At 35.2% G+C, this 27,988-nt stretch overlaps 1 protein-coding gene across 4 annotated transcripts; it reads left to right on the top strand.

Moving 5' to 3' along the window:
* The first annotated feature begins 15 nt into the window (after nt 1-15).
* LOC117329442 (protocadherin-7-like) lies at nt 16-27,988 on the top strand. Of its 4 annotated transcripts, none has more exons than XM_033887388.1 (5): nt 16-238; nt 16,274-19,012; nt 23,856-23,978; nt 25,021-25,135; nt 25,378-27,988. In XM_033887388.1, exons 2-5 carry the CDS (start codon nt 16,313-16,315, stop codon nt 25,668-25,670), a joined length of 3,231 nt encoding a protein of 1,076 aa, XP_033743279.1. In that variant the 5' UTR covers nt 16-238; nt 16,274-16,312; the 3' UTR covers nt 25,671-27,988. The 4 variants fall into 4 exon arrangements, with proteins under 4 accessions (XP_033743279.1, XP_033743282.1, XP_033743281.1 ...); XM_033887391.1 differs by lacking the exon at nt 16-238 and adding an exon at nt 10,757-11,046; XM_033887390.1 differs by lacking the exon at nt 16-238 and adding an exon at nt 11,876-12,201.

Genomic DNA, 27,988 nt, shown 5'->3' with positions numbered 1-27,988 from the left:
CCACGTGTGACAGTTATCGCAGTGTACAAACATAGTTTGTTGTGAAAACGACATTTCCTATATATTTTCAGTGTTATGGAATAGATTCGAAAGAGGAAACGAGATAGTACACCTCATTACACCTGTAACGATCACCTACGGATACCTGTACCAATATAGACTCAAAGGATACTGGGAAGGACCAACAGCACCCTCTATTTACACTTAAACGGAAATTAATTACCCCTTTAATGAAGAGGTAAGTTCATTAGTTCACTTAAGTCATAAGAAGAATATTTTCTAAATAATATGTCTACATAAACGACAGACATATACTTATTTGTATGATACAGGGCTTTACTCTATAAATCCAATTAGTAGATAGATGTTGTATTGATAGATTCAGCCCACAGCAGGAAAAGTGTAAAGATAATCAGGGATCATGAAATGATTTTGAGATATATCCCAAGTTGTCAAGGTAACCAGGTATATTTTATATAGAATTTTTACTGTAGGATTTATTATTTTCTTCAAGTTAGCAATGTCTTTGAGTTATCGGAGTTCGTTGATGATGAAGTTTGACTGTACAGTACGTTGAAGATAATATATAGGAGGATTTAGAGAAATAAGATGAATGCCCTATCTCTAAAAAAAAAAAAAAAAAAATATCCACATCAGAAATTTCAACACTTAAAATAATGCAGTTTTCCTAATTGATCAAATTTTGTACCATCCTACCACATTTTGAATGATCCAATTTTCGAAGAAATATTTCAAAACTTATGTCAGTTAAAGTTGAAATATCATCATTCATTGGTAGATAGGAAAATGTTTTATCTGTAGAAGTTTGAAATATATACAGAATTGTGTCATAGGTCACATCGGTTAATCCTGTAACACACGTTTTGTAACACTGTCTCGACCTATCATCATAGGCATATAAGATCTACAATATTTCTTCACCTAAACAGCCCATTTTGATAGATACCTCTATATAATGTGTAAAAGTTTGACACTTTACTTTGCATATTTCGCCAGAAATGTGACTTTTGTAGTTGAAAATCGGTAGGTAAATATAATGAATTAACAGAAAACGATCGTCAATGTCTCCTTCATTAGATTATGACTGTGAAAACAATAATTTGAAGTATTTTTTAAATTCACATTGAGAGTCGTTTCCCTGACATCTCGACAATACACCAATATTCTTGATCCTGTGACAATTTTTTTAAATAATGTTTAACTTAATTAATGTACAGATACAGATTTTATGAGTAAAAATTAACTTTCTTTCCCATGGAAACTTTCACCTTTGGTTATACACACATACATTTTATCACATTTTGGGGGGGGGGGGGGGGGAGAACTTTCACACAGGAAGCTGATTTTAAATGATTCTTCTTTGATTTTAAAATCATTAAAAAAAAATTACTTTTTTTTTTTAAGACCATATTTTCTTAATTGTTCATATCAAAAGACATTTGATGATATGAATTGTTAAGTGACAAAAAAACATCTTCCTTTCTCAACATAGTATCTGTACGAGGGGACATTATATGAAATCAAAATGTACAGTGCTTCCAATCAAATAATGTGCCAAACATATTCTATACAGGCACATATAACTTGTATTCAGTCTCTTGTCAGCAGCTTGTAATTGCCTTTCGTATAGAATTAACATTAATTTGTAATGGAAATATTGAATAGTTTTACAAAACTTTATATACATGTATTAGAATCTAGATACAAAGGTTGAAAAACTCTACAATATTTCTACAATAATTGAAGGAAATTCAATATCGGCTATAAATCGGGGAAACAAATCCAGGGATATAGGGATATTAGAGAGAGGTTTAGAATTCAAGTAACAGAGGAAAGAAAGGAAGGTTTAAAAGACATAGTGTTAAAGAGATCTAGCTGGACTTCTATGGGTGATTATTTTGCGTAAAATGAAATGATAGCTACGATACAGGGGATAAGGTTCACTACTGCTGTCAATGATGAATGGAATCACTGAAGAATATTATCACAGAATTATCTTAATAGCCAGAACTTAGCCGTGGGTAATTTGACCATGCAATGGACTGGTGAAAAAGTACAACACTCACCAACCAACACCTGGTAGATAGTGGACACTCCTAAATCTCGTTTTCGTGTTGGGAGGGATGCACAACTTTCTCATTTTCATGGGATTTTGATATCTAAGAGGCCCAGTCAACATACTCAGGGGTGTAGAGTTCTTGTCCAGGAACATCCCCTTAGGGGTCGGCTCAGAGGTCAGCTTCAGAGGCGATGGATGAGGGAGTGTGAAATTTGATGAAAATGCTGCCAGATAAGGTCTAGCATAAATCTTACCAAATCTTAGCAACAGAAGACATTTTTCAATGGCTTGAAATTAGAAATAAGATAATGGGCAAGCTGCTTCATGGCATAAGGGTGTGTTATAGTCAGTCTTTATCTATAGAGGAAGTCAGAAACTTGTCATTTAGTGGATAAAATATGCCTGTCAAAGTCAAGTCAAGTTCACTGTAGTCATCTTGATTACATTTGTCCGACTGGCATCATATCTCTGGAACATTTGCTCAAATTAAGGAGGATCCAACTTTGCAGGAATGTTTTCTTACCAATATAAAGATCTTTTAATGCTATCCTCATCTGGATCAAGGTCACTGTGTGTCACTGGTTGCTAGGTAACTATTATCTCTGTAAAAGATAGAAGTTCGTGCTTTACCTAAAACAGGGATAGACATTTATTTAGACCATATTCTGTTTCATGGATTCATAATATGGGGTATTGTAAAAAAAAATATCTTGTTAAATTTCCTTCAAGCTCAAACTTGCGAACACTATAGCTGAATCAATGAATATAAATATTTAAAATACTTTGTTAAAAATGACATCATTTTCTAACTACAACTTCAATTTTATTGCTATACATGCAATTATTTGTAAGTGTTGTATTGGGAATTGAGGGATATTCCATAATCGATCGGAGGAATCCAGTTTGATTAAAAATATTCAACTGGATGATAAACGTTTCGTGCAACTGATGATGAATTTCTCTTGCAAGCTTGGACATGGTTACATGAGAATCTCATTAAGTAAAATGATGTAGTGTTTCATACTGGAAAATCAATCTGGGCTGGTGTTTTGTCTATAAGCATGCTACTCCTGGTGATGAGTATGACTTCCTTTGTCTCCAACAGGTGTACAGGTGTACAGGTGATGTTGTACTTAGCAAAAAACGAAGTCCCCTACCTGTTAAAACTGGAGGATGTGGAGACTAGATTCCTACTCTTGCCATCTCTCCATTGTATGTACAAAATGTACACTAAGTTTGAACATAGGTTGGCTGAGAGATAGTAAAATGTTGGGATTTTTTTCTTCAGTTTAAAGCTGTTACCAATACTGAATTCAGTATTTCAGAAATATCCGTCCCCCACCACCTCCTCCAGATACAGCTGTATGATGGTGATTTACCTGTTCAAACTCAAAGATATAATAGTGATTTACCTGTTCAAACTCATAGACAGGATAGTGATTTACCTGTTCAAACTCATAGATCTGATGGTGATTTACCTGTTCAAACTCATAGATATGATAGTGATTTACCTGTTCAAACTCATAGACAGGATAGTGATTTACCTGTTCAAACTCATAGATCTGATGGTGATTTACCTGTTCAAACTCATAGATCTGATGGTGATTTACCTGTTCAAACTCAGACATGATGGTGATTTACCTGTTCAAACTCAGACATGATGGTGATTTACCTGTTCAAACTCATAGATATAATGGTGATTTACCTGTTCAAACTCAGACATGATGGTGATTTACCTGTTCAAACTCAGACATGATGGTGATTTACCTGTTCAAACTCATAGATATAAAAGTGATTTACCTGTTCAAACTCATAGATATAAAAGTGATTTACCTGTTCAAACTCATAGATATTATGGTGATTTACCTGTTCAAACTCAGATATAATGGTGATTTACCTGTTCAAGCTCATAGACATGATAGTGATTTACCTGTTCAAACTCATAGATATAAAAGTGATTTACCTGTTCAAACTCATAGATATAAAAGTGATTTACCTGTTCAAACTCATAGATCTGATGGTGATTTACCTGTTCAAACTCATAGATCTGATGGTGATTTACCTGTTCAAACTCAGACATGATGGTGATTTACCTGTTCAAACACAGATACGATAGGGACATTTACCTGTTCAGGCAGATTGACATTTTCTTCCCTACATATTATGTATAATTAGCCAACGGGTAATAAATATGTATTCACTGTGGTAAGGAATTAAATCTTCATGTTTCATCTGATACCAAAACGTGTACCCATCTCATACTACAGCAGGTTAAGGGTGAGAGAAATGCTATCTATGTATATATCACTGGCATTAGTCATTACCACAAAGTTAACAAGCCAATTAAGTAGGGAGGCCCACTGGTCAAATTAACTACTCACTTTTGTTTGATGATAATTATCAAATGATGCATGCTCCTTATTAGACATTAATACTGGGTATTATGTAACCTTCAAACAATCCCAAGGTCAATTTGAATTGTGTTCCTCTGAAGTTTGGCGGGGAGGTATACTATTTATACCGACTATCAAGCTAGATTAACATGTAAAATGATATAGGATTCTTATCTATGGAGATTACCTATGTATTTTAGGTCTAATATTACTCAATTTATTTTGTATATTAATGTATTTAGCTGTAAATGTCCCCAGAACATGACTTTTTAGCATATTTTAGTGATCAGTCTTTTAATATTAAATAATGTCATACGGTGCAAAATAAGTCTACAAGGAATTCGTAATTTTTACAGAATTAGATTTGATTATTAATTTGTAGGTCGTTATGACGTTATGATCCTGGTATCCAATTTTCTTTAATTAACCAGAAATTAAAAGTACCCTACGACATTGTATTATATTGTTGGTAAAAATGTCCTGGTTATTTCATGTTCGCTAGTCATTATCGCATGAACACTCAGATCATAGATATTCCAGATACACCTATGAAATTCCATATTTACGCAATAGCCTAATAAAAATTCTTTGTAAAATGTGAATAATTCGGCTTTTCTTTTGTTGATAAAACTACCAGGTGTGTTATGATAGGTAAGTGATACAGGTAAGGTATAACACAGCTAACATATATATTGCCAGGTTTCTCAGGAATAGTGAACAGAAAAACTACATCCAGGTGTCTGTTGAGCTACTGCTTATAAAAAGAATGGTATTATAGTTCAATGCCTGTTAAATATCTGAATTTGTACAAATTTAACAAATAAATAAGAAACCAAATGAAAAAATATACATAGGGTCCATCCTTTGTACATGCAATATATACCGTATATGATATGGTTAGAATGTATATGTTTAGCAGAGCCAATGTTGCTTGTGTTTTTAATACCAATACATGGACCTCTTCACTAGGGAAGACTTCACTTCAACACAACTTATTTATTTGAAAGAGAAAATCCTTTGTGCTGAGGTAGGGCAAAATTATTATATCGCTAACCTGTCATATAAAATTTGTATTAGAGTTTTGACACATTACTTAATTAAATGTTTTAGTCCCAAGAATCAGTATAGAAATGGCGACATTTAAAGGATTCTATTATCAAATCGTTTTATAGTGTCTGATTACACTCTGTTGGTGTCTTTTCATCCAATACCAACTTACACAAATCAGAAATATCTTCTATGGTCAAGAAAATTAGCAGGATGCTTGATTTTCCGTTACGAGTGCTGTCACGTCCTGGAGATAAAAGAGATGTCAGCAAACTGAAATTTAAACTGTTTCAATAAGTCCTTTGAGACACTTTTCAGAGGAAGTTGAATGATCAACAACTATTACCAACATTTTAAAGAGTTAGCTTTGAAAAGTTTGAATCCTTAAGTAAATGATTTGGACCGTTTATATTTGTATGAACTATACAGATTGTGTTTCGATGATTTCCTCCCTATGTTGACACTGGGATTCACAGTCTATCAAATTAAGTTCAATCTAAGCTGGCCATTTGATAAGTGTAGACAAATATTTGTCCGATACTTTGTCTCCGGGTACGATTAAGATTCTCCTATTTACTCTGGCTTTTACATCAATAGGGGAGCTGTCGTTGTCTATTTAGTGTTGTATCTGGTGCTGCCCTCTACGGGAGGGGATACACACTTTCCTTCCATTGACGTACCCCTGATTAGTAAATCCCTTTGTGTACAGACTAGGATTAATTATCGGTAAAAAACCTCCTCATGTCCTCTCCCAGTGTCATCGTTCTGATCCTACTATGATTGCCATGTTTTTGTTCAGTGTAAACACTAATGTAGGAAAGTTTACTGGAAATGTATACAGCGTCTACGGTATAGACAGGGTTACATTATTCTGTACAGTCATAGCAAATATGAACAATTCAACTGGGTACTCTTGGAATGTTGGCAGTACATGCTTGTATGAATGTGACCTACCGACATGAAGATGAAAATGAAATTGAAAAAAAAAAAAAGATCAAAGGCTCAATACCATAATGGAAGCTATAATAAATTGATTCAAGAACCTATCAAAAAGGGGAAAAAACAAACGAAGCAAAATAAATCAAGAATATCAATCAAGGTGTTTCCTGAAGTGAGGCAATTAAGTTTTGAAAATTCAGTTTATTTTGGGAGAAATCATAAAAATAACCTGTTGGAAGTTTTGTGATCCTAGTTACTGTTGGCAGCACCATCACCAAAAAAAATAATGTATTAATGAGTTTCCCTGTAACGGTCATTTGTAAGAGTGATTTACATGATAAAATATATCATTGTACTGAGGCAAAACTATGTGATAGAACAATACCTGAAATAAAAAAATCTATTTCAGACATACGACTGATGAATCACAGTCCATTATTATTCTGGGTAGTATGGAGAAAACAGGTACGATGGAGAAGACTGTTATAAGTCACGATGGCTATCAAATTATACAATATATTTACTTTGTACTTATCTCCGCTGGTGTTAAGAAGTTTATCAAGTATCACCATTACTACAAAGCGGCCTACTTGTGTCAATTTACACATAGACACAAGTGTCCTTCATACTTAACATTGTCCACAGTAGAAGGGTGGCCCTCCCCACACAGTCATTAGTCTAACAATAACAGGACTCTCTTATTGTGGTGATCTACAAATGGGTTATGACTCCTAATGTAGGTTGTAATTCTAAGTCTGACAGCAAATATTTGTTATTTTAAATCACCAGATCACATATTGCATGTTATTTCAGGCCATGTTTAATACACTGGATGGAAATGTGTTTTTACACACAGTTCTGACATATCAGTTAATTTATGTAAAAAGTAAACAGTTCCCTCCTAATCATTTTTAATATCAATTAAAAAAATTAAACTTGATATCACCTGTCTCTAGTCGTCCACCATTTGACATTTCTAACTGGTAAGATTTGATTACGAAGATGATATGAATTGAATTGTTGGATAATTAAGTTGTACCTTTAATAATAGCAAAAAAATACCACAAACACACCAATTGTTACATTTCTCTTTCTCATCTCAAAAAATATCATTGGATGCAATGATTCTGTGAATCTGTTGAAAAAAAAATTTGTCTTCAAATTATTTATTTACCTTTTAAAATATCAATAATTGATTTAAGTTGCACAGGATGGTTCTTGATGTCCTGTTAAAATGTTCACATTTCACTGCCATGCATGACTTGGTGAAATTGTTGATATTTGATGGGAATTTAAACCACAGAATATTCTGATAATAAGTTGACTCTTTCATAAAAATGGCAGGAGCTAGTTTGAGGCATCATGACTTTTCACTTAATTCACACCTAGAATCCATGTAATACTTCTAGTTCTTCCCCTTGGCTCAGTTGTTTGCAATGTTGCAATAACAAGATGGCTGGTCTTTAAGATATATGTCTGCAAGTTTTAGTTAAAATTAAATTTCATGCACTGAACAAATGTAAAAATTGAAAAAAGAAAGCATTCCAAATATTCAAGTCACAGTTTCACTTTTGTAAAGAAGTGATGTTTCTTGGTCGACCAAATTTTTCAGCCATAGTTGTTTGCCAAATAGTATACAGGGGTAAGAAAGAGCACCTGTACTCAATACCTATTGCACTGACGCACTAAAGGCGTGTTCATATTGTTTTTAGTTGATATTTTTGGAAGTAGCTAATGTCGCAAGCAATCCTGCACTTTCATCTTACCGGCGATTCCCAATATTTCGTTGATCAGAAAACTGGTTATTGGAAATTTTTGCAATTTTTACCTTCTGTTGAACAAAAACTTAACAGGTTACATATTAAGTGATTTAGCCCTGGTTTTCTTTTAAGTAATAGATGAAAGAAGTATTTCTGTTGTTAAAGTTTTATCGGCTTCTGGTATTTTCATGTATAATTTTCAACTTTCTTACAAAACAGGCAGATATAAGGGCTCCAGTTTTAGGTGTTCAGTAGAATTGCATACATTCAACAGGGCCTCTTATTTGGATATGATAAATCTGGATAAGTGATTGAGGAAGGTGCTATGTGGATTATGGGCCTCCTTGATACCTTTGTAAGCTGTGATAACCCGTCCCGAGGAAACAATACCTTGTTTACCTGTGTCTCATGGAGCCCCTTTGTGTGCCTATCTGCTGTTTGTTTACTGTTAATTGATAGGGTAGCAGACTAATTGTTGGATTCGCGGACTAGTATTGTCCGAGGTGTTATGATGATTGCCGAGCTTTCCTGAGTCAACACCTACATGGATAGGTTTCACTTTGAAGTCATGACCAATCTAGCCAAGCCAGGTACCCAGAATAACAAGTTGAGAAATAATTATTTCACCAAGAAAAGTCTGTGATTTTGTGATAGTGGTACTTAGTAGATAGGTCAACAGAAAACCTGCACTAATCTGTAGGATTAGGTATAATCCCCGAGATGTAGGTTTGGTCAGGATCTCTGGCATCAGTCAGTTGTCCAGGGAGAGGAGGAGGACACTGATATAGGTACATTGCTAGACCATTCACCAGTCACATGATATTAAGGTACAGCAATAGACCATTCACCAGTCACAGTGAGATACAGGATCCTAGTGGTAAGTCAGCTTCAGTATTGTTATAATATAGCAACTGTAGCACAATTTGATTATACTATTTTACTATTGGAATTAACAGTACTAATTAATGCATCACTTTCAGAATTGTAAGAAAATGATAAATAAAGTTAAATTTTGATAAAATTTTAAGTCTGAATATATTTTTTTAAAAAGTCTAATTATCAATTAAACAAGATGAAATATCAAAACTGATATCTTTTATTCTACTTATTACTGATACTTTAATGTCTTAATAAATAGATTTATAACTACATTTAAACAGGTATTTAATGTAATGGGGGACTTATATAATATTTTATGATTGACATACTGAATCTGTTGTTTTATAAATATTAACTGCAGAGGTTCTGAAAACAGTTTTTAATTACAGGTTTTAGCTATACTCTATTTAGAAAATGTGAAAGAAAAGAAAATTTTAAAAAATGAGATATTTGATTTAATGGGGGCATCTTTATCGACTAATACTCCTGCAGAGACAAACTATTACTGTATAGCTATATTTATTCAGGTTTTATAGCTATACTGTGTTTTCTAAATGGGAAAAAATAAGTCAGAATATGAGATATTTTGTTCAAGGAAAATTGTACCAGCTGGTATGAAATTTAATTTGTAATTAAACCTCTCCTAAGAATATAAAATTTGAGTAAATAATTTTGTAGTATAACATGCTACATATAAACGTGATCAGAATTTGTTTCGTAGATAAAATGAACAAGTTAGGTTATTTATTGCTGCCATCTATTTTACCTGTTTAAAAAAAAAATTGTAAAGTGTGCTGAACATGCTTTGACAAAGGGATGCCTTCAAAAGGTGGCTTAAGGTGATTCCCAGCATAATTAATTATTATTTATCATTCATGTACAAGATAACTTTGTCCAGGTGAAAGACTGGAATACAAAAGTCTTGTGTACCACACGATCTTTGCGAAGCATTGATTTAATTTTGTCGCCGTAAGAATCATCTGTGACAAAAATTAATGTTACATGGAAAATAAATGTCTCGTACAAGTTTTAATAACATCTCGGTCGGTCAGGAAGAAACAATAAAGTCAGTCATCTGGCAGGGACAATGAACATCATTTTTAATACGCTGACAGGTAGATGTCTGCTTCACACAGCAAAACGTCACACCTCTCTTCTCCTCACAAACTCTTCGTGTTGCTATCACTAGGCTCGAGGAAACTACCACTAACACATCTGTTACAATCCGCCCAAGTTGTACCTGTATAACGCATCAGTAGTCAAAACGAAAACAACTGTCTGTGAGCACTGCAGTTAATGCATTTTCCGTAATAGTGTTGATATTGGGAGCAGCGACAGATATGGAACGGGAGGATGACGTTGCTATAATGGTATTACCCACACCTGTACCGATAACCAGCTACTGATTCCCTTCACTTGATAATCCAAGTAGTTGAGATATTGGTTATTTCTCATTGTGAGCATTTATCTTATCCGTTAGCCAATATTAGCGGAGGAGTTAAGATCTGCCTGCCTTGGACGGACAGTGAAAGGACCCGATTACAACTACAATAGTCCATCGTAGTGGTCATTATACAGGCCACAAAAGGAAAATGATTGGTCAAGAAATGATTTACGGCCTCTGATAACTTGGCCCTTTGCTACCTGTCATCAGCCAGTACTAGAGGTAGTTCCGAGTGATGTGTGTATACAACGGTCAAATTTACCTGTCCAGGTAAAATATATAGACAACAATATAGGAACAGGCTGATGAGATTTTTTATTAATTTACTATGATAAATGAGCACCAAATGCAAGGTGGGAGATGAACACATGTTTGTAGAGAAAAAGACAATGTTTCAGTGTGTGTCATTGCATCTTCATGATATTCAAGGCAGAACATTTCTCCTGGATATTTTAGATGAGAGTTATATTCTTGGGATAAACATTGCAGGCCTGTGAATTTAAAGTAAGTATTTTTGTATTGAGAGTTGGGGATGTGACATTTGTGTATGTCAATAACGTGATAGACTATACACTGATGACATCTGGCGACCTTTCCCTTCGTGTCACTAAACCATCACCGCCTGGTTAGAGCTTTTAGAAGTCATACTATTATCATAAGATTTATGTTCATGCCAAACTTTTTGAACTGATATTAATTGATTTGTGTTCCGACTTAAAAGGTTTAGTGAATATTTTAAAAGAATTGTGTTAATTTATTAAGATATTAAACCTGATTTCAGATACGTACATATTTTGCTTTGCCTGGTTGGCTTTAACTGAAAAAAAGGCAAAATAACTTGAAACAGTTAAAAGGTATAAATCTGCATACTGTATACATTTTGATGTAGATCAATTATATTAAGGGTGTATGCTACATACGTAATAGAAGCTACCTGGCACTACCATAGCTTTTAAAGTTTAGTATTTGTATTGATAATCCTTTGTTTGTAAATAAATCTGGGAACATTTTTGAGTGGGTACTTCATTTCATAAATGGAAAATGAGAAGTTTGTAAAGGCATTCACCTGCGAAATTTCATCCTGTTTGAGGAGAAGAGAGTCCTTACCGTTATGGCTTGTTTGTATACACCAGGCTCAACAAAGGGGAGACAATCTGCTGGCTCAATATTTGTTCTAAACCAGTAATCCTTTGGACATTGGTGGTTATTTCGAGTGGTCAGTTCTGTATTTGTCCACAAACTGCCTGCTAACTGTCAAGTGTGATGTAAATATTTGCTGACCATTACTGACGAGAGAAACGTACTAGTTTTATTCTTGACATTAGTTACTCAATGTTCACCATGTTCAAAAAGAAAATGTCAGGTTTTGGTTGGTATAAGGCTAATTGTAACACACAGATACCTGGGTAAACCAGACCCAGGAACAATAAGGCTAAATGGAGATTCTGTGACCTGTCAACTCTTTCCTTATGATACATCGGCAGTTGTCAAATCAGTCTCCATATGTTTTGTTGGTGAAAGACTGGACAGGAAAACAGCTTTCGGAAATCGATTGTGTGTATAAACTGGGAAGTGTAAGTGGTTGATGACTTTCGTCAGGCAATCCAAGGATGACTGTGTATTATTGTGTCAATCATAAAGGAATTGCTAAATGTCAAGGTGAGAATTTAATAAATGAATTTATGATGGGTGAGAGGTGGAGACAGGACTTCATCATTAATAATTAAGTCAGGTTCATTTTGATTTGATAATGCTTCATACCAAAGATACCAATCTGTTTGTACATTATCATTTTAAAATTACAAATATAGTAGATATTAATTACAAATAATGTTCTGAATGTAAGGGGGGGGGGGGGGGGGGGGGGTCGACCAAATGTACCCCCTGCATGGATCTTCCATATGGTGGATATACCGAATTGATACTAAGTATAGATACCAGATTTGTAAGCTACCTTTATACCAGCTTACCTTCTGTACACAGATCAAAGGTATATAGATTGGTAGGTATAGTACCTGGTGCCCTGTGTGAAGAGATGTGTATACCTGTATACAGACCTACATAGTTTTTTACCTGTTGATTGAATCGGTCATCAGTGATGGATTGTCAATTACCAGCTTTATGTGTTGTTTTGGTGACATGTGACAGTGCATCAGAGGTGCATTATTTCTGACAGCTGGGCAGGAGGCTTACCTAAAATACCCATTTATTATAAATTATACCTAAAATACCCATCTATTATAAATTATACCTAAAATACCCATCTATTATAAATTATACCTATAATACCCATCTATTATAAATTATACCTAAAATACCCATCTATTATAGGTTATACCTAAAATACCCATCTATTATAAATTATACCTAAAATACCCATCTATTATAGGTTATACCTAAAATACCCATCTATTATAAATTATACCTAAAATACCCATCTATTATAGATTATACCTAAAATACCCATCTATTATAGATTATACCTAAAATACCCATCTATTATAAATTATACCTAAAATACCCATCTATTATATATTATACCTAAAATACCCATCTATTATAAATTATACCTAAAATACCCATCTATTATATATTATACCTAAAATACCCATCTATTATATATTATACCTAAAATACCCATCTATTATAAATTATATGTAAAACACCTATTCTACATAATATACTCCAGAAATAAAATACCTATCTATTACATACAGTTGTTACAGATTAAATCAATTATACAGAAATGTTCAATTGGACTAAGAATTGCTAACTTAATTGGTCACAAACTTATATACATTGTTTAAATTACTGGAGTTATGGATAAATATTTTTTATTGAGGAGCATGCAAGTTTACATGTTCATTTACAACCTAGAATTGAACTTCATATTCATCTTACAGATGGTTTCATATTCATTTAATTAAAAAGATGTATACTTTTTTATCAGTTACTTTCAATTAATTAATATTAAACACTAAGTTTTATTAATTATTATTTATTTTTATTATTGTAATAAAATATGTTCCCCTTGTTTAAACTTTTTCACCCTAATCTCTATATATGGTTGAAGTGCTGAGAACTTCATTGGTATAAACAATGTTTTTTTCGTCAGAACAGAAATATTAAGTATATTACCATGCAAATATTCAAGATAAGTCCAACATAATATAGAATTCAGTTAAACCTGGTAAAAGAATAATTTTGGAGAGGGCAAAAAATGTCCCTTTTTTTTTCTTTTTTTTTTAAGTCGCATATTATTTAGGATTCCTAGTTTCAAAGGAAGTTTTTTTTTTTAGTTGAAGAGCCATACTGTTCAATTTTATATTGAATAAGATATAGTATTCGTTACTATCACAAATTAATTGTAATATGCATAAGAATATTTTTTGGGGGAATAAAACAGCCAAAATTGTCCATGTTGATAATATCAATACTGTTTGATCACAGTCGGACTTCTGTATATAGATATATAATTAGATTTTATTGATCATGTTCAACTTGATGTCTGTTGATTACACAATATTACCTATCCCGAGGAGAGCACAAGAATATCTACAAGAAATAATTAGCTGAATCAATTACAACATACATATACAACACAAGTATCATGTAATATGTCAACTGCCATGGGGAACTTATTTATGAAGAAAGCCAAGAGTTTGTCAAACATTGCCTGACATACTGGCTACTTACAATGTTTTAGGCCTGTTTGTGTCACCTGTCCTACAATACCAAGTGGTCAGTCCACAGGGGATGGACAGTTGACATCTATATGACTGACCAGTGAGTGTCCAGTACACTGCAGCAATAACTAGTACCTGGCTATACAGGTAAATGACATGTGTATAGTGTAGTAAACTACTGTGGCAGGACGCATTAATTAATGTACAAGTCCAGTACTACACAGGTATAGACTGACCAGTAAGTGTAGTGGTCAGTACTCAGTACACCAGGTACTCTAATTAACAGGTATACAGGTATATATCACTCAGTGGTCTGTGTACTGGTACCTTAGTTAGACCGTGGTCACTCACCTGGATGGATACTTGGATTTAAGTGAATGAACTTTCTAATGGTCAGTATGACTTGGACACCAGGAAACTTGAAATGATTATAGAAATATTTTACTAATAGTGCTGATAGAAATTATCAAAATTCATGTAAGTAATATATACCTGGCCTGTACACAAGTCTGAAGACTTAATTGTTTCATTATGTAAATGTTTCTAGGCATTTTTATAACAAGTTTGCCTATAATTTAGTATCTTTAAATGAATAATGCTGTTAATTAATAAACGGAATTTATTTAACAACAATAATTTATGTACGTTAAGGGAAATAAGCTGTTTTGTTAAATAAATTAGGATCACTTTTATAGAGCTACAAAATAATATACTATAAAATGTTTTGCTTCATATTTCTTTAATTACTAATTATTTAAATGTATATTAAAAACAATTTCGTGTAGGTGTCAGAAAAGTGTCAGCCTGCTGTTTATATAAGCAACAAAAGATTTATTACATAATGTTGCATACATGCAATCATATTTCAATTTTCCATGGGGGATATATTTGCATGTTTGAAATTCCAAGTCTCAGAAAAGCAAATTTGTGGACTTCCTCGTGAAATACTACAATGTCTTAAAACTTACATTTAAAACATACACAATATATTTAATGCTGCTTTTGCCTATAGATTAAATGTACCTTTAAAAATTTGAAACTTCATAAGGAAGACTTAATGGTATCTATTTTATTGTATGGCAATTGAAAATGATATATTTTTATCTTAATTACGATCTTTATCTCTCGTCTCTGATTTGTCGTAAATCATAGGTAAAGAAGTATTGGTAATTACCACAACCAAAGGCTCAAAGTTAGGTACACAATTTAATTGATAATTTACATAACACTGGTATACACGGTATCCACTAATTGTCTCCTCACCTACAAACTAATTAATTAGGTCCCCAGTGGTTCGTTTGTAATTTTACTTTATAATGCCTTTACTTGCCAACAAGTCAGAATTAGTTGTGTTTTGTGTATTTGTCTGATAAATTTATTCATCAATGCTAATTATGTATTTATACACACAGTGACACTTTTAAGACATCCATATTTATCCTATAATCTGTTATGTCTTATGATATGAGGGAAATATTTTTACTTATCATAAATGTACAGTAGTATGGTTTTGATCAGTTTGGATTTGACATTTTCAATTTCAATGTTCACTGCATGCCAAATTTATCAGTATTTTTAAAGGGTCTGGTAATTTTGGAATCCATACATGGCATATTTAACAAGAGTTTTCTGTTGCATTTATTTTAATTACTTGATGATATATACTATTACTACAAGATTAGCCTTTGTTTTTCCTGGAAAGAAGTGAATGTGTAATCATGTGTATTTATGAGATTGCATGAACTCAGTAATGGATAAATTAGGTCTGTAATGTCTTTCAGTTAAAAACATCAGAAACAAATTTCTGATAAATCAACAGAAATGTCATGAAACGCACTGGTATATATACAGAATGTTTTCACTGAAAAGTGTATAAAGTAGATAATTAATTAATCTGTTTCAATTTACCTGTGATCCTGGAGTAAGGGGAACTTGATCTTAAAACATCAAACATGTCAATTTGATAATGGTTGGTCCTAGTAGATATTGATTATCCTTGTGTATGCGTGGAATCTCAGTTGTGTTTTACCTTTGATATTTTCCAGGTTAAGAGAATGTAAGGAAAGCTGTTCAGGACAAATACAATGATGGCAGCTCGGGTACATATCCTAACATGTCTTGTTCTCTGGATTATCTCCCCTTGCTGTGGTCAAGAGGAGTTGCCTGCCATCGAGTTCGTCACACTGGAGGAACAACCTGTCGGTACACTAATTGGTAAAATGTCGGACGCACAACTTTTGAAAATTGATGTAATGCCTGCCGAATTCAACACGTTAACGTTTCGACTGCTGGACAGTGGAACTTTAACCCCAAGGGTATCGGTAGTGGAACAGTCCGGAAATGTTTACCTAGAGGAGGTTTTGGACAGGGAAGCACTCTGTGGGTATTTACTAAACTGTGAGTTCACGTTTGATGTTGCTGTCAGAACAGCCTCCAACTCTTACATCAATATCCTCACCGCTCAGGTCACCATACAGGACAAAAACGACCACGTTCCAATGTTTCCAAACAGCTTCCTAAATCTTCAGGTTTCGGAAAATGACCTGGTCACCAAGTATGCCATTCCTCCTGCTGAGGATAGAGATATCGGAAATTTTTCAGTTCAAAGTTACGAAATTGTACAACAGTCGGATATTTTCGATCTTGAAATAACGAAAAACCAAGATCAGAGCATAAGTTTGCAAGTGATATTGAAAAAAGAACTGGATCGGGAAGAACAAAATCGTTATCAATTTCACATAGTGGCCAAGGATGGAGGTGACACGCCCAATTCTGGAACACTGAGTATTTCCGTCGAGGTCCTCGACAAAAATGACAACTACCCAAAGTTTTTAGAATCGGAGTACAGCATGTCTGTGAAAGAAAAGACTGCCGCAGGTACAATAGTGCTACAAGTGTTGGCTACGGATAAAGATGTCAGTGTCAACGGACAAATCAGTTACCGATTTAGTCCACATCAGCAGGGCCTGGAACAAATTCAACAGGTATTTACAATCAACTCCCAAACAGGGGAAATAAGTCTGTCTAAAACCCTCTCAGCCAATCCTGGTAAAGTGTTCCAGTTTTACGTAGATGCCAGCGACCAGGGCGACCCACCTAAAATTACTCAACAACTAGTGATGGTGACAGTCGTGGACGGAGGGAATAATCCTCCAGAATTATTCCTTAGTTATATCGTCACCAGCGATAACGGTGTCATGAACATTTCTGAATCTGCCAAGAATGCTACGCCACTTGCTCATGTCCGGGTTGACGACTCTGATTCTGGGTTAAATGGTAATGTGTCCTGTACCATCAATGATACCAACTTCACTCTGCAATCAGTAGCTGGGAAGGGCTTCATCGTCATGACGAATAACCGACTGGACCGGGAGATTGTAGAGCGTTTTTATGTTACTGTACGATGTGAAGACAAAGGATCTCCTCCCCTAAGCTCTGTTGTAAATTTCACAGTCAACGTGACGGATGAAAATGACAGTATCCCAAGATTTTCAAAAGGGGTTTACTCCGCAACGCTTATAGAAAACGCGAGTGAAGGAGGTGTGGTGACCCAAGTGACGGCCTCTGATGAGGACATTGGTCGAAATGCTCAAATCAATTACTATCTCCACGATGACAGTGTTTCTAAATTTGCCATTAATTCTCACACCGGAGTCGTTACAGCAAATATGAAATTTGACCGAGAGGTTAACCCAAGAATAACATTTCGAGTTTTAGCAGTTGATGGTGGCAACCCTCAGCAGACAGGAACAGCGACTGTAGTTCTAACAATCACAGATATCAATGACAATGCCCCGTCTTTTAACAGAAGTGGAATTGAAATGATGATTCGGGAAAACGGCGATGCTCTCACCAAGGTTGGAGAGCTGAACGCTGTTGACTTCGATGAAGGAAACAATGGCAGAGTTGTCTACTCCTTGTTAGGAAATGTGTCAAGAAATCTGCCTTTCATCGTGTACCAAGATGGAGTCATCCGAGCCAAGGAGAGTTTGGACAGAGAGGTCCAGTCTATGTATACCTTCTATGTTCGTGCTCGAGATCAAGGGGACACTCCACTGGAAACAAACATTTCTGTGACTGTGAAAGTTACTGACGATAATGACAATAGTCCAGTCTTTGTATTCCCTAACGATAGTAATGACACAGTTTCCATTGGATACTTGGCAGAGACGCCATCATGGATCACAAAAATTAGTGCGGATGATAGGGACACAGATCAAAATAAGGCTATTGTGTATAGTATTCGTCATGGTAACAACCTTCAGTTGTTTTCAATTGACCCTTATAATGGGGACCTTTTTCTTCTGAATACCCACATGGTATCTGAAGATACTGTTTTCCTTCTGACTGTTTCGGCAGAAGACAACGGGAGCCCACGACGGGTTACCTCTCATTCATTACACGTGATCCTGGTGTACACCAATGCTACTTCACTCGGTCACATGACCGAAAACACAGGCAACAAGTACATTATCATCTCGGCTGTGGTTGTTGTTCTCACCGTTATACTGTCGGCCATTATAATAGGCCTCATTCTGTTTTTACGACGTAAAGATCAACGACAAGAACTAGCACGGAAATTAAGCAACGATATCCAAAATGAGAATTCTGGGTATCTTGAGAACGGGAAGGTGTGCTATGGGGAAAAACAAGACTATAATGGATGCAATGGGGATTTATACAAACAAAAGAAGAAAAAAGAAGTCAGTTTTTCTTTAGATGAGGATATGGACAATGTGTTCGACATTTCGAGTGTGTCTGCATACACTACTGGCAAAAACGAGGTAAGAGTCTGTTATAAGAGCCAAAGTGATTTGCATTTTAATTTATTTCTTTTCTACAATCCAATAAACCATTACAAAAAATGGTACCACAATTTGTATGGCCTGTTTAGTCTTGAGACAGTATATTTTACCATCTTTTTACATTCAGAGGCAAATTTGGTTTTACTTGTGCTGTACCAAAGAAAGGAGAGAGAAAAAGTGTCAAAATACATTTTTTTAATTTTTTTCATTCATTAACTTTTATAAAAAAAAGTGTTAGCATTTTTTCTAAACACTGTATCCATAAAACAATCAGGAGATTTGGTTTAAGTGTCATACTTTCACATACCCAGGAAATATCACTTAAAACTGATTAATGTGAAAAATCAATTACCACTTCACTCAGTATATTTTATATCCATTTAAATGCATGAAGGTGTAAATATTTGTGCACTTTTGACAGTTGAGGTGTGACATGTACATAGACAGGTGTAAGAACACAGGTATATTTTACCTGTGGTCATTTATAACCCCAGGTACCTGCTTCGTTGACAAGATTTGATCAGGCAGACATAAGATTTTAGTGATACCTGGCCCTGCTAACCTGCCCCTTGTTTTAACGTGTCGAGTGTCGTACCCTTGGGGTGCACTTCGACCCGACTAGGCGTTAAGGACCAAACACATGCAATTTCTGACAGGACATTCTATTGTATTGCTCCATGTAAATATAACGCACATATCAACCTTAAATACCCAAACATAATGAAATTCTTACACCTATGGTACAATGAATGCTTGCGGGTGATTAATTTCCGTCAATGCTTGTCAAAGTCAACTGTGCAGACATAAATTGATATATTTTCCTAAATCATTGTAGAGCGAGTGATCATAAACAATCATGAATACTTGTGTGTGGTCGACACACGAAGGACAACATACAGAAATGTTTATAATCACAGATAAAATCTAGTCAGTGCAACTTTTAAATGCTATCAAAGGTCAAGTGTTCAGATTTTGAAAGCCCATTCTTTTTCCTTCTTTCACCCTCCAAATCTCGACTCTGCAGATCACAGATAGAAAAAAAGTTGTAGGGATAAAAATTAACAGATTTTCTGTAGGTTTGGAAATGATTCAGAGAAACGTTAATAAAACGACAAAAAAACACAACAATAGCAAGATAAAAAGGGGAGAATTTGAACTACGACATCGCATGACGCATTTGTGTTAAGACGGCTATTTGTTAGTGTTCACAGACAAACCATACTGGGTATAGGATGTTGTGGTGAGCTCATGGGTCGGGTAAAAAAATGTCAAATGTCTTTAGTGACACTTTATCACAATCAAGTGTCATTGTAAGTAAAAAATGGGATGGAAGAGTATTGTTTCAGAATGATAGTACTGGCATGCCAGTTATATGTTTAAAAAAACAAAACATGCACATCTAATACAGTATCATTCACACGCTATAGTGCTATAGATATAGATATTGAGTCATATGTTTTGGAAGAAGGAAATGTTTATATGGAACAGGAATGCTGTAATTACTCGGTCTTTAAGATATAGAGATCTTATCTTAACAGTGTTATCTTACCAGTAATTTTACTTTTACAATCACCAGTAACCCTGATCAGTCAATCGCCTGTCCAGGTCTCTCCAGGGAGTGGCCAAATTATTCCACTTTCTAGTTTAAATATATATATGATTCAGGTTCAATATTAATTACACTACTAAAAATAAAATTTGTGTGTATTTAATTCTATATAAGTTATACATACAGACATGAATATTTCGTAACTTTTAGGGGTTCCTTAGTAGTAGATGGGTTGTCCAGTGGCACGGTAGTATCACATGTCTTTTATCTAGACCGCCATGGTTCGATTCCTCGATTGTACGTGAATAGGTATGGAGTCACATGGGTTTTTCTGGGGTACTCCAGCTTCTTTCCACAGAAAGACCCCTCGCACATTCACATCTAGGCCAACAAATATGATCAATATAAGTTGGTAAAACTTCAGTTTCGCTATTGTAAAATAGATAAGTTTAATTTAGTGTTTATCGAGGTAGAAATCAGACATTACAAAGTAACATTAGAACAGTTTAATCCTGTGTTAGACAACCAATTTCTCTTGATTTCTCTATTGAAAATTTGAAAGACTGTTATAACAAAAATCATTTCCTGAAATTGTTTACAGAAAATATTAAAATTCTAGAAATTAAACACATTTAAAACACCGTTTAAGCTATGACATGTTTGATGTGAGAATGACTTTGTCAACATTTACTCTGATTTCGTTAACTGGCAGAGGGTGTTGGTTTAGCCACCCAAACACCCAGTATAATCCTACACTGAATTTCTAGGGTGTTAAAATGGCTGGAGTGTGTTTGAACTATCAGAAGAGGAACTTCTGTGTGGTCATCTCAGCTTGGTTAAACATTTGGGAAAGGAACCGCAAAATATTATATAACTTTCTCTAGATTATACCTGACCCATTTTCTTCAAAAGATCTTCAAAAACTTCCTGTCAGGCCCTGACTCTCATATACACCCATTCCCTCTTTTTCTGCACGGTGTGAAATTAGGCTGAATGGTTGATTCAGTAAAGTATTGAGTGGTTTCATCCTGGTGCCGAGATATGTGATGATTGTTGTCGTTACCGTAAATATTTTTTGATGGTTAACTGGTAAATTATCATGTTTTTTACCGAAAGTTTGGCGTAAAAAGGATGTATTTGTGTGGAAAACTTAATATTATTCGAGAGAAGCTGATTTTCGTAATTTGTATTCTTCCCCCAGAAAATAATGAAAAATATCTCACCTGGACCGAAGGTCCGGTGAGCTTATGCCATGGTGCAGCGTCCGTCGTCCGTCGTCCGTCGTCTGTCGTCCGTCGTCCGTCGTCCGTCCGTCAACATTTGCTTCAAATCGCTACTAGTCAAAAAGTTCTTAATGGATTTTGACCAAATTTGGTCAGAAACATCCTTGGCAGAAGGGGATCAGATTTTGCATAAATGGTGACTCTGACCCCCAAGGGGCCTGAGGGGCGGGGCCCAATAGGGGAAATTGAGGCAATTCCTTTAAATCGCTACTAGTCATAAAGTTATGAATGGATTTGAACCCAATTTGGTCAGAAACATCCTTTGGAGAAGAGGAACAGATTTTGCATAAATGGTGACTCTGACCCCCAAGGGGCCAAAGGGGCGGGGCCTAATGGGGAAATAGAGGTAATTCCTTCAAATCGCTACTAGTCATAAAGTTATGAATGGATTTGAACCCAATTTGGTCAGAAACATCCTTTGGGGAAGGGGAACAGATTTTGCATAAATAGTGACTGACCCCCAAGGGGCCAAAGGGGCGGGGCCTAATGGGGAAATAGAGGTAATTCCTTCAAATCGCTACTAGTCATAAAGTTATGAATGGATTTGATCCCAATTTGGTAAGAAACATTCTTGGGGGAAGGGGAACAGATTTTGCATAAATGGTGACTCTGACCCCCAAGGGGCCTGAGGGGTGGGGCCCAATAGGGGAAATTGAGGCAATTCCTTTAAATCGCTACTAGTCATAAAGTTATGAATGGATTTGATCCCAATTTGGTAAGAAACATTCTTGGGGGAAGGGGAACAGATTTTGCATAAATGGTGACTCTGACCCCCAAGGGGCCTGAGGGGCGGGGCCCAATAGGGGAAATTGAGGCAATTCCTTTAAATCTCTACTAGTCATAAAGTTATGAATGGATTTGAACCCAATTTAGTAAGAAACATCCTTTGGGGAAGGGGAACAGATTTTGCATAAATGGTGACTCTGACCCCTAAGGGGCCAAAGGGGCGGGGCCTAATGGGGAAATTGAGGTAATTCCTTCAAATCGCTACTAGTCATAAAGGTATGAATGGATTTGAACCCAATTTGGTCAGAAACATTCTTATGTGAAGGGGAACAGATTTTGCATAAATGGTTACTCTGACCCCCAAAGGACCAAAGGGGCGGGGCCTAATGGGGAAACAGAGGTAATATCTTTAAATCGCTACTAGTCATAAAGTTATTAAAGGATTTGAACCGAATTTGGTCAAAAACATCATAGGGGGAAGGGGAACAGATTTTGCATAAATGGTGACTCTGATCCCTGAGGGGCCAAAGGGGGGGCATGGCCCCATAAGGGAAATAGAGGTAATTCCTTTAAATCGCTACTAGTTATAAAGTTATGAATTGTTTTTAACACAATTTAGTAAGAAACATCCTTTGGGGAAGGGGAACAGATTTTGCATAAATGGTGACTCTGACCCCCAAGGGGCCAAAGGGGCGGGGCCTAATGGGGAAATAGAGGTAATTCCTTAAAATCGCTACTAGTCATAAAGTTATGAATGGATTTGAACCCAATTTGGTAAGAAACATTCTCGGGGGAAGGGGAACAGATTTTGCATAAATGGTGACTCTGACCCCCGAGGGGCAAAAGGGGCGGGGCCCCATATGGGAAATAGAGGTAATTCCTTTAAATCACTACTAGTCATAAAGTTATAAATGCATGTTGTAAACTCAGAGAGTCTGGACTTCATTATTTCTTTAAAGCAGTTGGGATCCCCACGCTATAACCATAAATAGCATTGTTTGAGGTTAACAAACAAAAGGAATTGAACATGAACATTATTTTGACATTTGGTCAAATCCAACCAGGTGAGCGATACAGGCCCCATGGGCCTCTTGTTATTCTTCCCCCAGAAAATAATGAACAATATAGAATCCTAACTATGACTGTATATAAGTGGTTTACTGACAATTAATTAAGAGTGCGTTGCTACACGTTTTCATGGTTGTTATTGATTTCAGAAATTCCTAGTTTTGATTCACTGTATAACCACTTTGTCTCTTACCAGGTAGAGAAGATGAAAACATTCCAGACCCCAGTGGCCTACGACCCCCAAACCATCCAGACCCTTCATCTTCACCAACTCCTCATACAGAACCAGGACACCAACAAAGAGAAAAGCCTTAAAAAGGTAGGTACAGAAAATTCTACAAAATATCACCTGTATATTTATACAATAATAGAAAATATGTACAAGGTATTTGGCACTTAGTTCTTGTATATTTTGAGAACACCAATGATTGATTGAATTGTTAGTGGAAGAAAAAATATGCTTAAAATCATATTCATCAAACTCGTGTAAGTCATAGTTTTACCTGAATTTCTGTCAAATGGAGAAAATTTTATGAATACATATGTTAATTACTAACAACTTAAAAAAGCGTAAAAGTGGTGGGACCCCTATTTAATAAAATTCAACTACAAGCATAGATCTCAGTTGGAGATTGATTCTTGCTGGGTGCAAAGTCATTTTCAAGTCCATTACCTGTGATGTGTTCTCAAACAAAAATATGCTACCTGTTGATACTTAGCATATGCCAAAGGCGGAAATGTCAAGAATCAGATTTCAATATTTCAAAATTTGATATCCTAATTCTGAGCTATGTTGTTTGTTAAAATTTGTTCTTACTGTGCCGGTCATTAATGCCAGGACAAGCTGTGATACGCATAAGTATAAACAGTCGCTGTGGAGTCGAGCTGTCACCAGCCCATAGCCTACACTATTGTCACCAGTCAAAAATCATCCAGTAAATCAAGGGCATCCCTTTCATCACTTGACCTATGTCCACCCTAGGGTCAGAGTTACACTGACCAGCTGACCAGTCCTGATGAGTAATAGGCAGTTAGCCAATAGGGTGTGTGGTATAGAAATTACCTGGTCACTCCTGACTGACCAGAATCCTCCCGGACCAACAATGCTATTGGGGGATAACAATTATAATTTTAAAACCTAATTTTGGACCTGTCTATAGCTCAAAATAGACTCCTTATGAACCTTTCAAAGTAAATTATTTCAATGGGCTTTCAGATTGAGTCATCATGCTTTGAGAATAAACATGTTTCATTCATTAAAAATCATACTCAACTTGTGAAAAGTTTATAATAATACAATGTATTTATAGTTTAATTTCTTTTAACAAAATAATTACCACAGACTTGGTTTTTATTTCCAGTTAATTGTGAAATCACCACATGATGATATAAGTGATACATCAGGGGAGACAACTACGAGTGACAGCGGCCGTGGTGGCAGTGATATGGACATGCCGAGCTGCACCAACATGCCAGGTAAAACAACAGACCGCCTAATGTTGTAACTGAGAGATCAAATACCGTAGTTACATATGTAGTCAACAATTTACAATGTGCCACATTTCTCAGGAAAATGAAAGGAGTTGATTGTATTATTTGACTGTCAAAATGTTGATATTATAAGCTTTTAACAACATTTAAAACAGAAATTATTTTATTTATTTTACTGCTCATTCTTGAAGCATTCTTTATTTAATCTTGCTGCTTTGATGTTTCAGATGATGCTAAAGCTTTCAACTTTAATAGTCACCATGGTTACCGGTCATCGACGGGTTCGTCCTATCTGACATGTGGGCCCCCAACAGATAAAGATGGTGACGACCTGGTCAAGTCTAGGCCAGCTTCTGATATATATTCCATATCCTCAAAACAAAAAGACTTCAAACATTTAACGCCTCGAGAAAACTTTGAAAGGAAACATAATTTACAAAGTAGTGCTCAAAAAACCATTGACAGAGATAATGACTCTACGAAACAGAAGCCGAGTGATTGGTCACCTTCATATGTGTGAGACCAATGAGAAACTTTGTTATAATGAAAGTCTCATCTTATCCAATGGCAGCAGAGGATACAAAGAGTGTATATTTCTACAAAACCAACCAATCAAAAGACATGTGGTTATTTTATACACAGTTCTATGTTTTCTACATTTTTATAGAAACTGACTTTGATGTTTTGCAATGCTACATAAATGTTGCCATGGTTTCCTGATTGTGTATCAGCAATGCCGTCCATTAGAGGGATATACAACTATGTTCCAGTGAGGAAGCTCAACCAATTCCTTGTTTGTGATTTGGCCTTGAGATTATTTTTGTATTTTATCGGATATAGCCCTAGGGACCATATCGAGTACTGTTGGTCGATTGCTGGAGCCATTTTATTATACTTTGGCATGCAATCCACCTACATTCTTTGTCGATACATTGATAGCGTGTGTGTGAGTGTGTGACAACCCCCAATTGTTGGTCCTCATTCATACCCTTACCTGCCAGTATAGGTGTGGCATCTAATGTTCGTTAACCTCCCACCCCTCTAATGTCCAGTAGACTCTACTGTCCATTGTTTTGGTTTGACTTTATCAAAGTCCAGGGGGCTTGGAATAAGTGACAAAATAATGACTTCTGTAAAGAAGAAATTTGAGAGTAATACGTTTGAAATTCAACACGAAATTGTTTAAACCCGAGATGTTCCTTACTCTAGTGTAACTTTTTATGGCTAATTATAAAACAATTCTAGATATTTTGGTCAATAAATTTCAAAAAGGGAATTTTTTTTCAGAAACACAGAACCACTGTTTTTGCTCAGTTGCTGGGATTATCTTTATTAAATATATTTATTGTATAAAATCGGAAAACAAATGACAAAACAACAAAATGAAATCATATTTTGATGTTTTTACTGAGGAATGAGATAGAAGTGTTCTGAGGAGTATTGTGTTGGTGATCTAAAAACTGGACAAGATGAACGTTTTGTGACACAATGTGTTGGTCTAGTCATTCACAATTCTTTGATTTCATTGGTCAAATGTTCACTTCATGAATGTTCGTTTAGTTTACTTTAAACAGTAATTTAAATTATTTTTGAAAATATGTTAAGTACTTCATTTCTGAAATGTGTAACTACCTATATCACATTTTGATATAAACTCGTACTATAGACTTCCTTGATGTAGCACAGTATGGGGCTATGAATTGACATTTCTCTCTGGAATTTTAAATTGAAAACAATTGGCAAATTACAGGTATATGAAATGAAATAAGATAATCAAATTTTTAGCAAAACAAAAAAATGATTTTTATAATAGATGATGATTTTATTTGCTGATGTCATTGATATTATATTGTAGCTTTTATTGATTGTTTTAAGTATGTTTTTTATGTAAATTGTGATATGTAATTGTAAACATTCAATCTGATAATGTTAATGAGATTCACCAGTATGAAGGTTAGTGTGTATGTGGATGTCTGTATGAGCTGACAAGTGTTTGTGTGTGGACAATCGTTTGTGGATGTCTGTATGTGTGGACAATCGTTTGTGGATGTCTGTATGTGTGGACAATCGTTTGTGGATGTCTGTATGTGTGGACAATCGTTTGTGGATGTCTGTATGTGTGGACAATCGTTTGTGGATGTCTATGTGTGGACAATCGTTTGTGGATGTCTGTATGTGTGGACAATCGTTTATGGATGTCTGTCTGTGTGGACAATCGTTTGTGGATGTCTGTATGAGCTGACAATCGTTTGTGAATGTTTGTGTGTGGACAATCGTTTGTGAATGTTTGTGTGTGGACAATCGTTTGTGGATGTCTGTATGTGTGGACAATCGTTTGTGGATGTCTGTATGTAAATATATCTTTTCGTAAGAATGCATTTAGCAGAGAAAAGACACCATCAGAAGTGGAATTTGAAAATAGAAAGTTACGATGTGAAAAGTTCAAAACTGAAATAATAGCAGTTTAATTTTTTTTTAAATAAATACTCATTTTTTCTTAATTTCCTCAACTTAAAAATTAGACTAGTGCTATTAGTCAGCATCCTGAAAAATCATTGAACATTTAAATGTTGTTAACTTCAGTATGATTAGTGGAGAGGATTCTATGTTATTTTGTGAGGAACTGTAATTATATGGTGCTCAAGGCCCTGATAGTTGAATGATTGGTGCTATATTGATGTTTGACTCCTATGATCGTGTTAAACCCTTCGCAGCTTTAGTTCTGCACCTCTTTATCATGTGACACAAATTTCTGACATTGTCTAACAGCTGTGCTGTTCTATTTTTTCATGATTATGATTAAACTATGTTGCAATAAAATATGAAATATTAATGTTA

This window comes from Pecten maximus, chromosome 6, assembly GCF_902652985.1.
Source record: "Pecten maximus chromosome 6, xPecMax1.1, whole genome shotgun sequence".
Classification (NCBI taxonomy): domain Eukaryota; kingdom Metazoa; phylum Mollusca; class Bivalvia; order Pectinida; family Pectinidae; genus Pecten; species Pecten maximus.
Note: the sequence above shows the minus strand (reverse complement) of the source record. Positions and strands in the feature narration are given on the sequence as shown.

What these genes read in the sequence shown, in the direction of transcription:
- LOC117329442 (XM_033887388.1), top strand. Translation starts at nt 16,313, where the DNA reads ATGATGGCAGCTCGGGTACATATCCTAACATGTCTTGTTCTCTGGATT. An exon ending in ACACTACTGGCAAAAACGAG is followed by an intron (nt 19,013 to 23,855) that starts GTAAGAGTCTGT and finishes GTCTCTTACCAG; the next exon opens with GTAGAGAAGATGAAAACATT. An exon ending in GAGCTGCACCAACATGCCAG is followed by an intron (nt 25,136 to 25,377) that starts GTAAAACAACAG and finishes TTGATGTTTCAG; the next exon opens with ATGATGCTAAAGCTTTCAAC.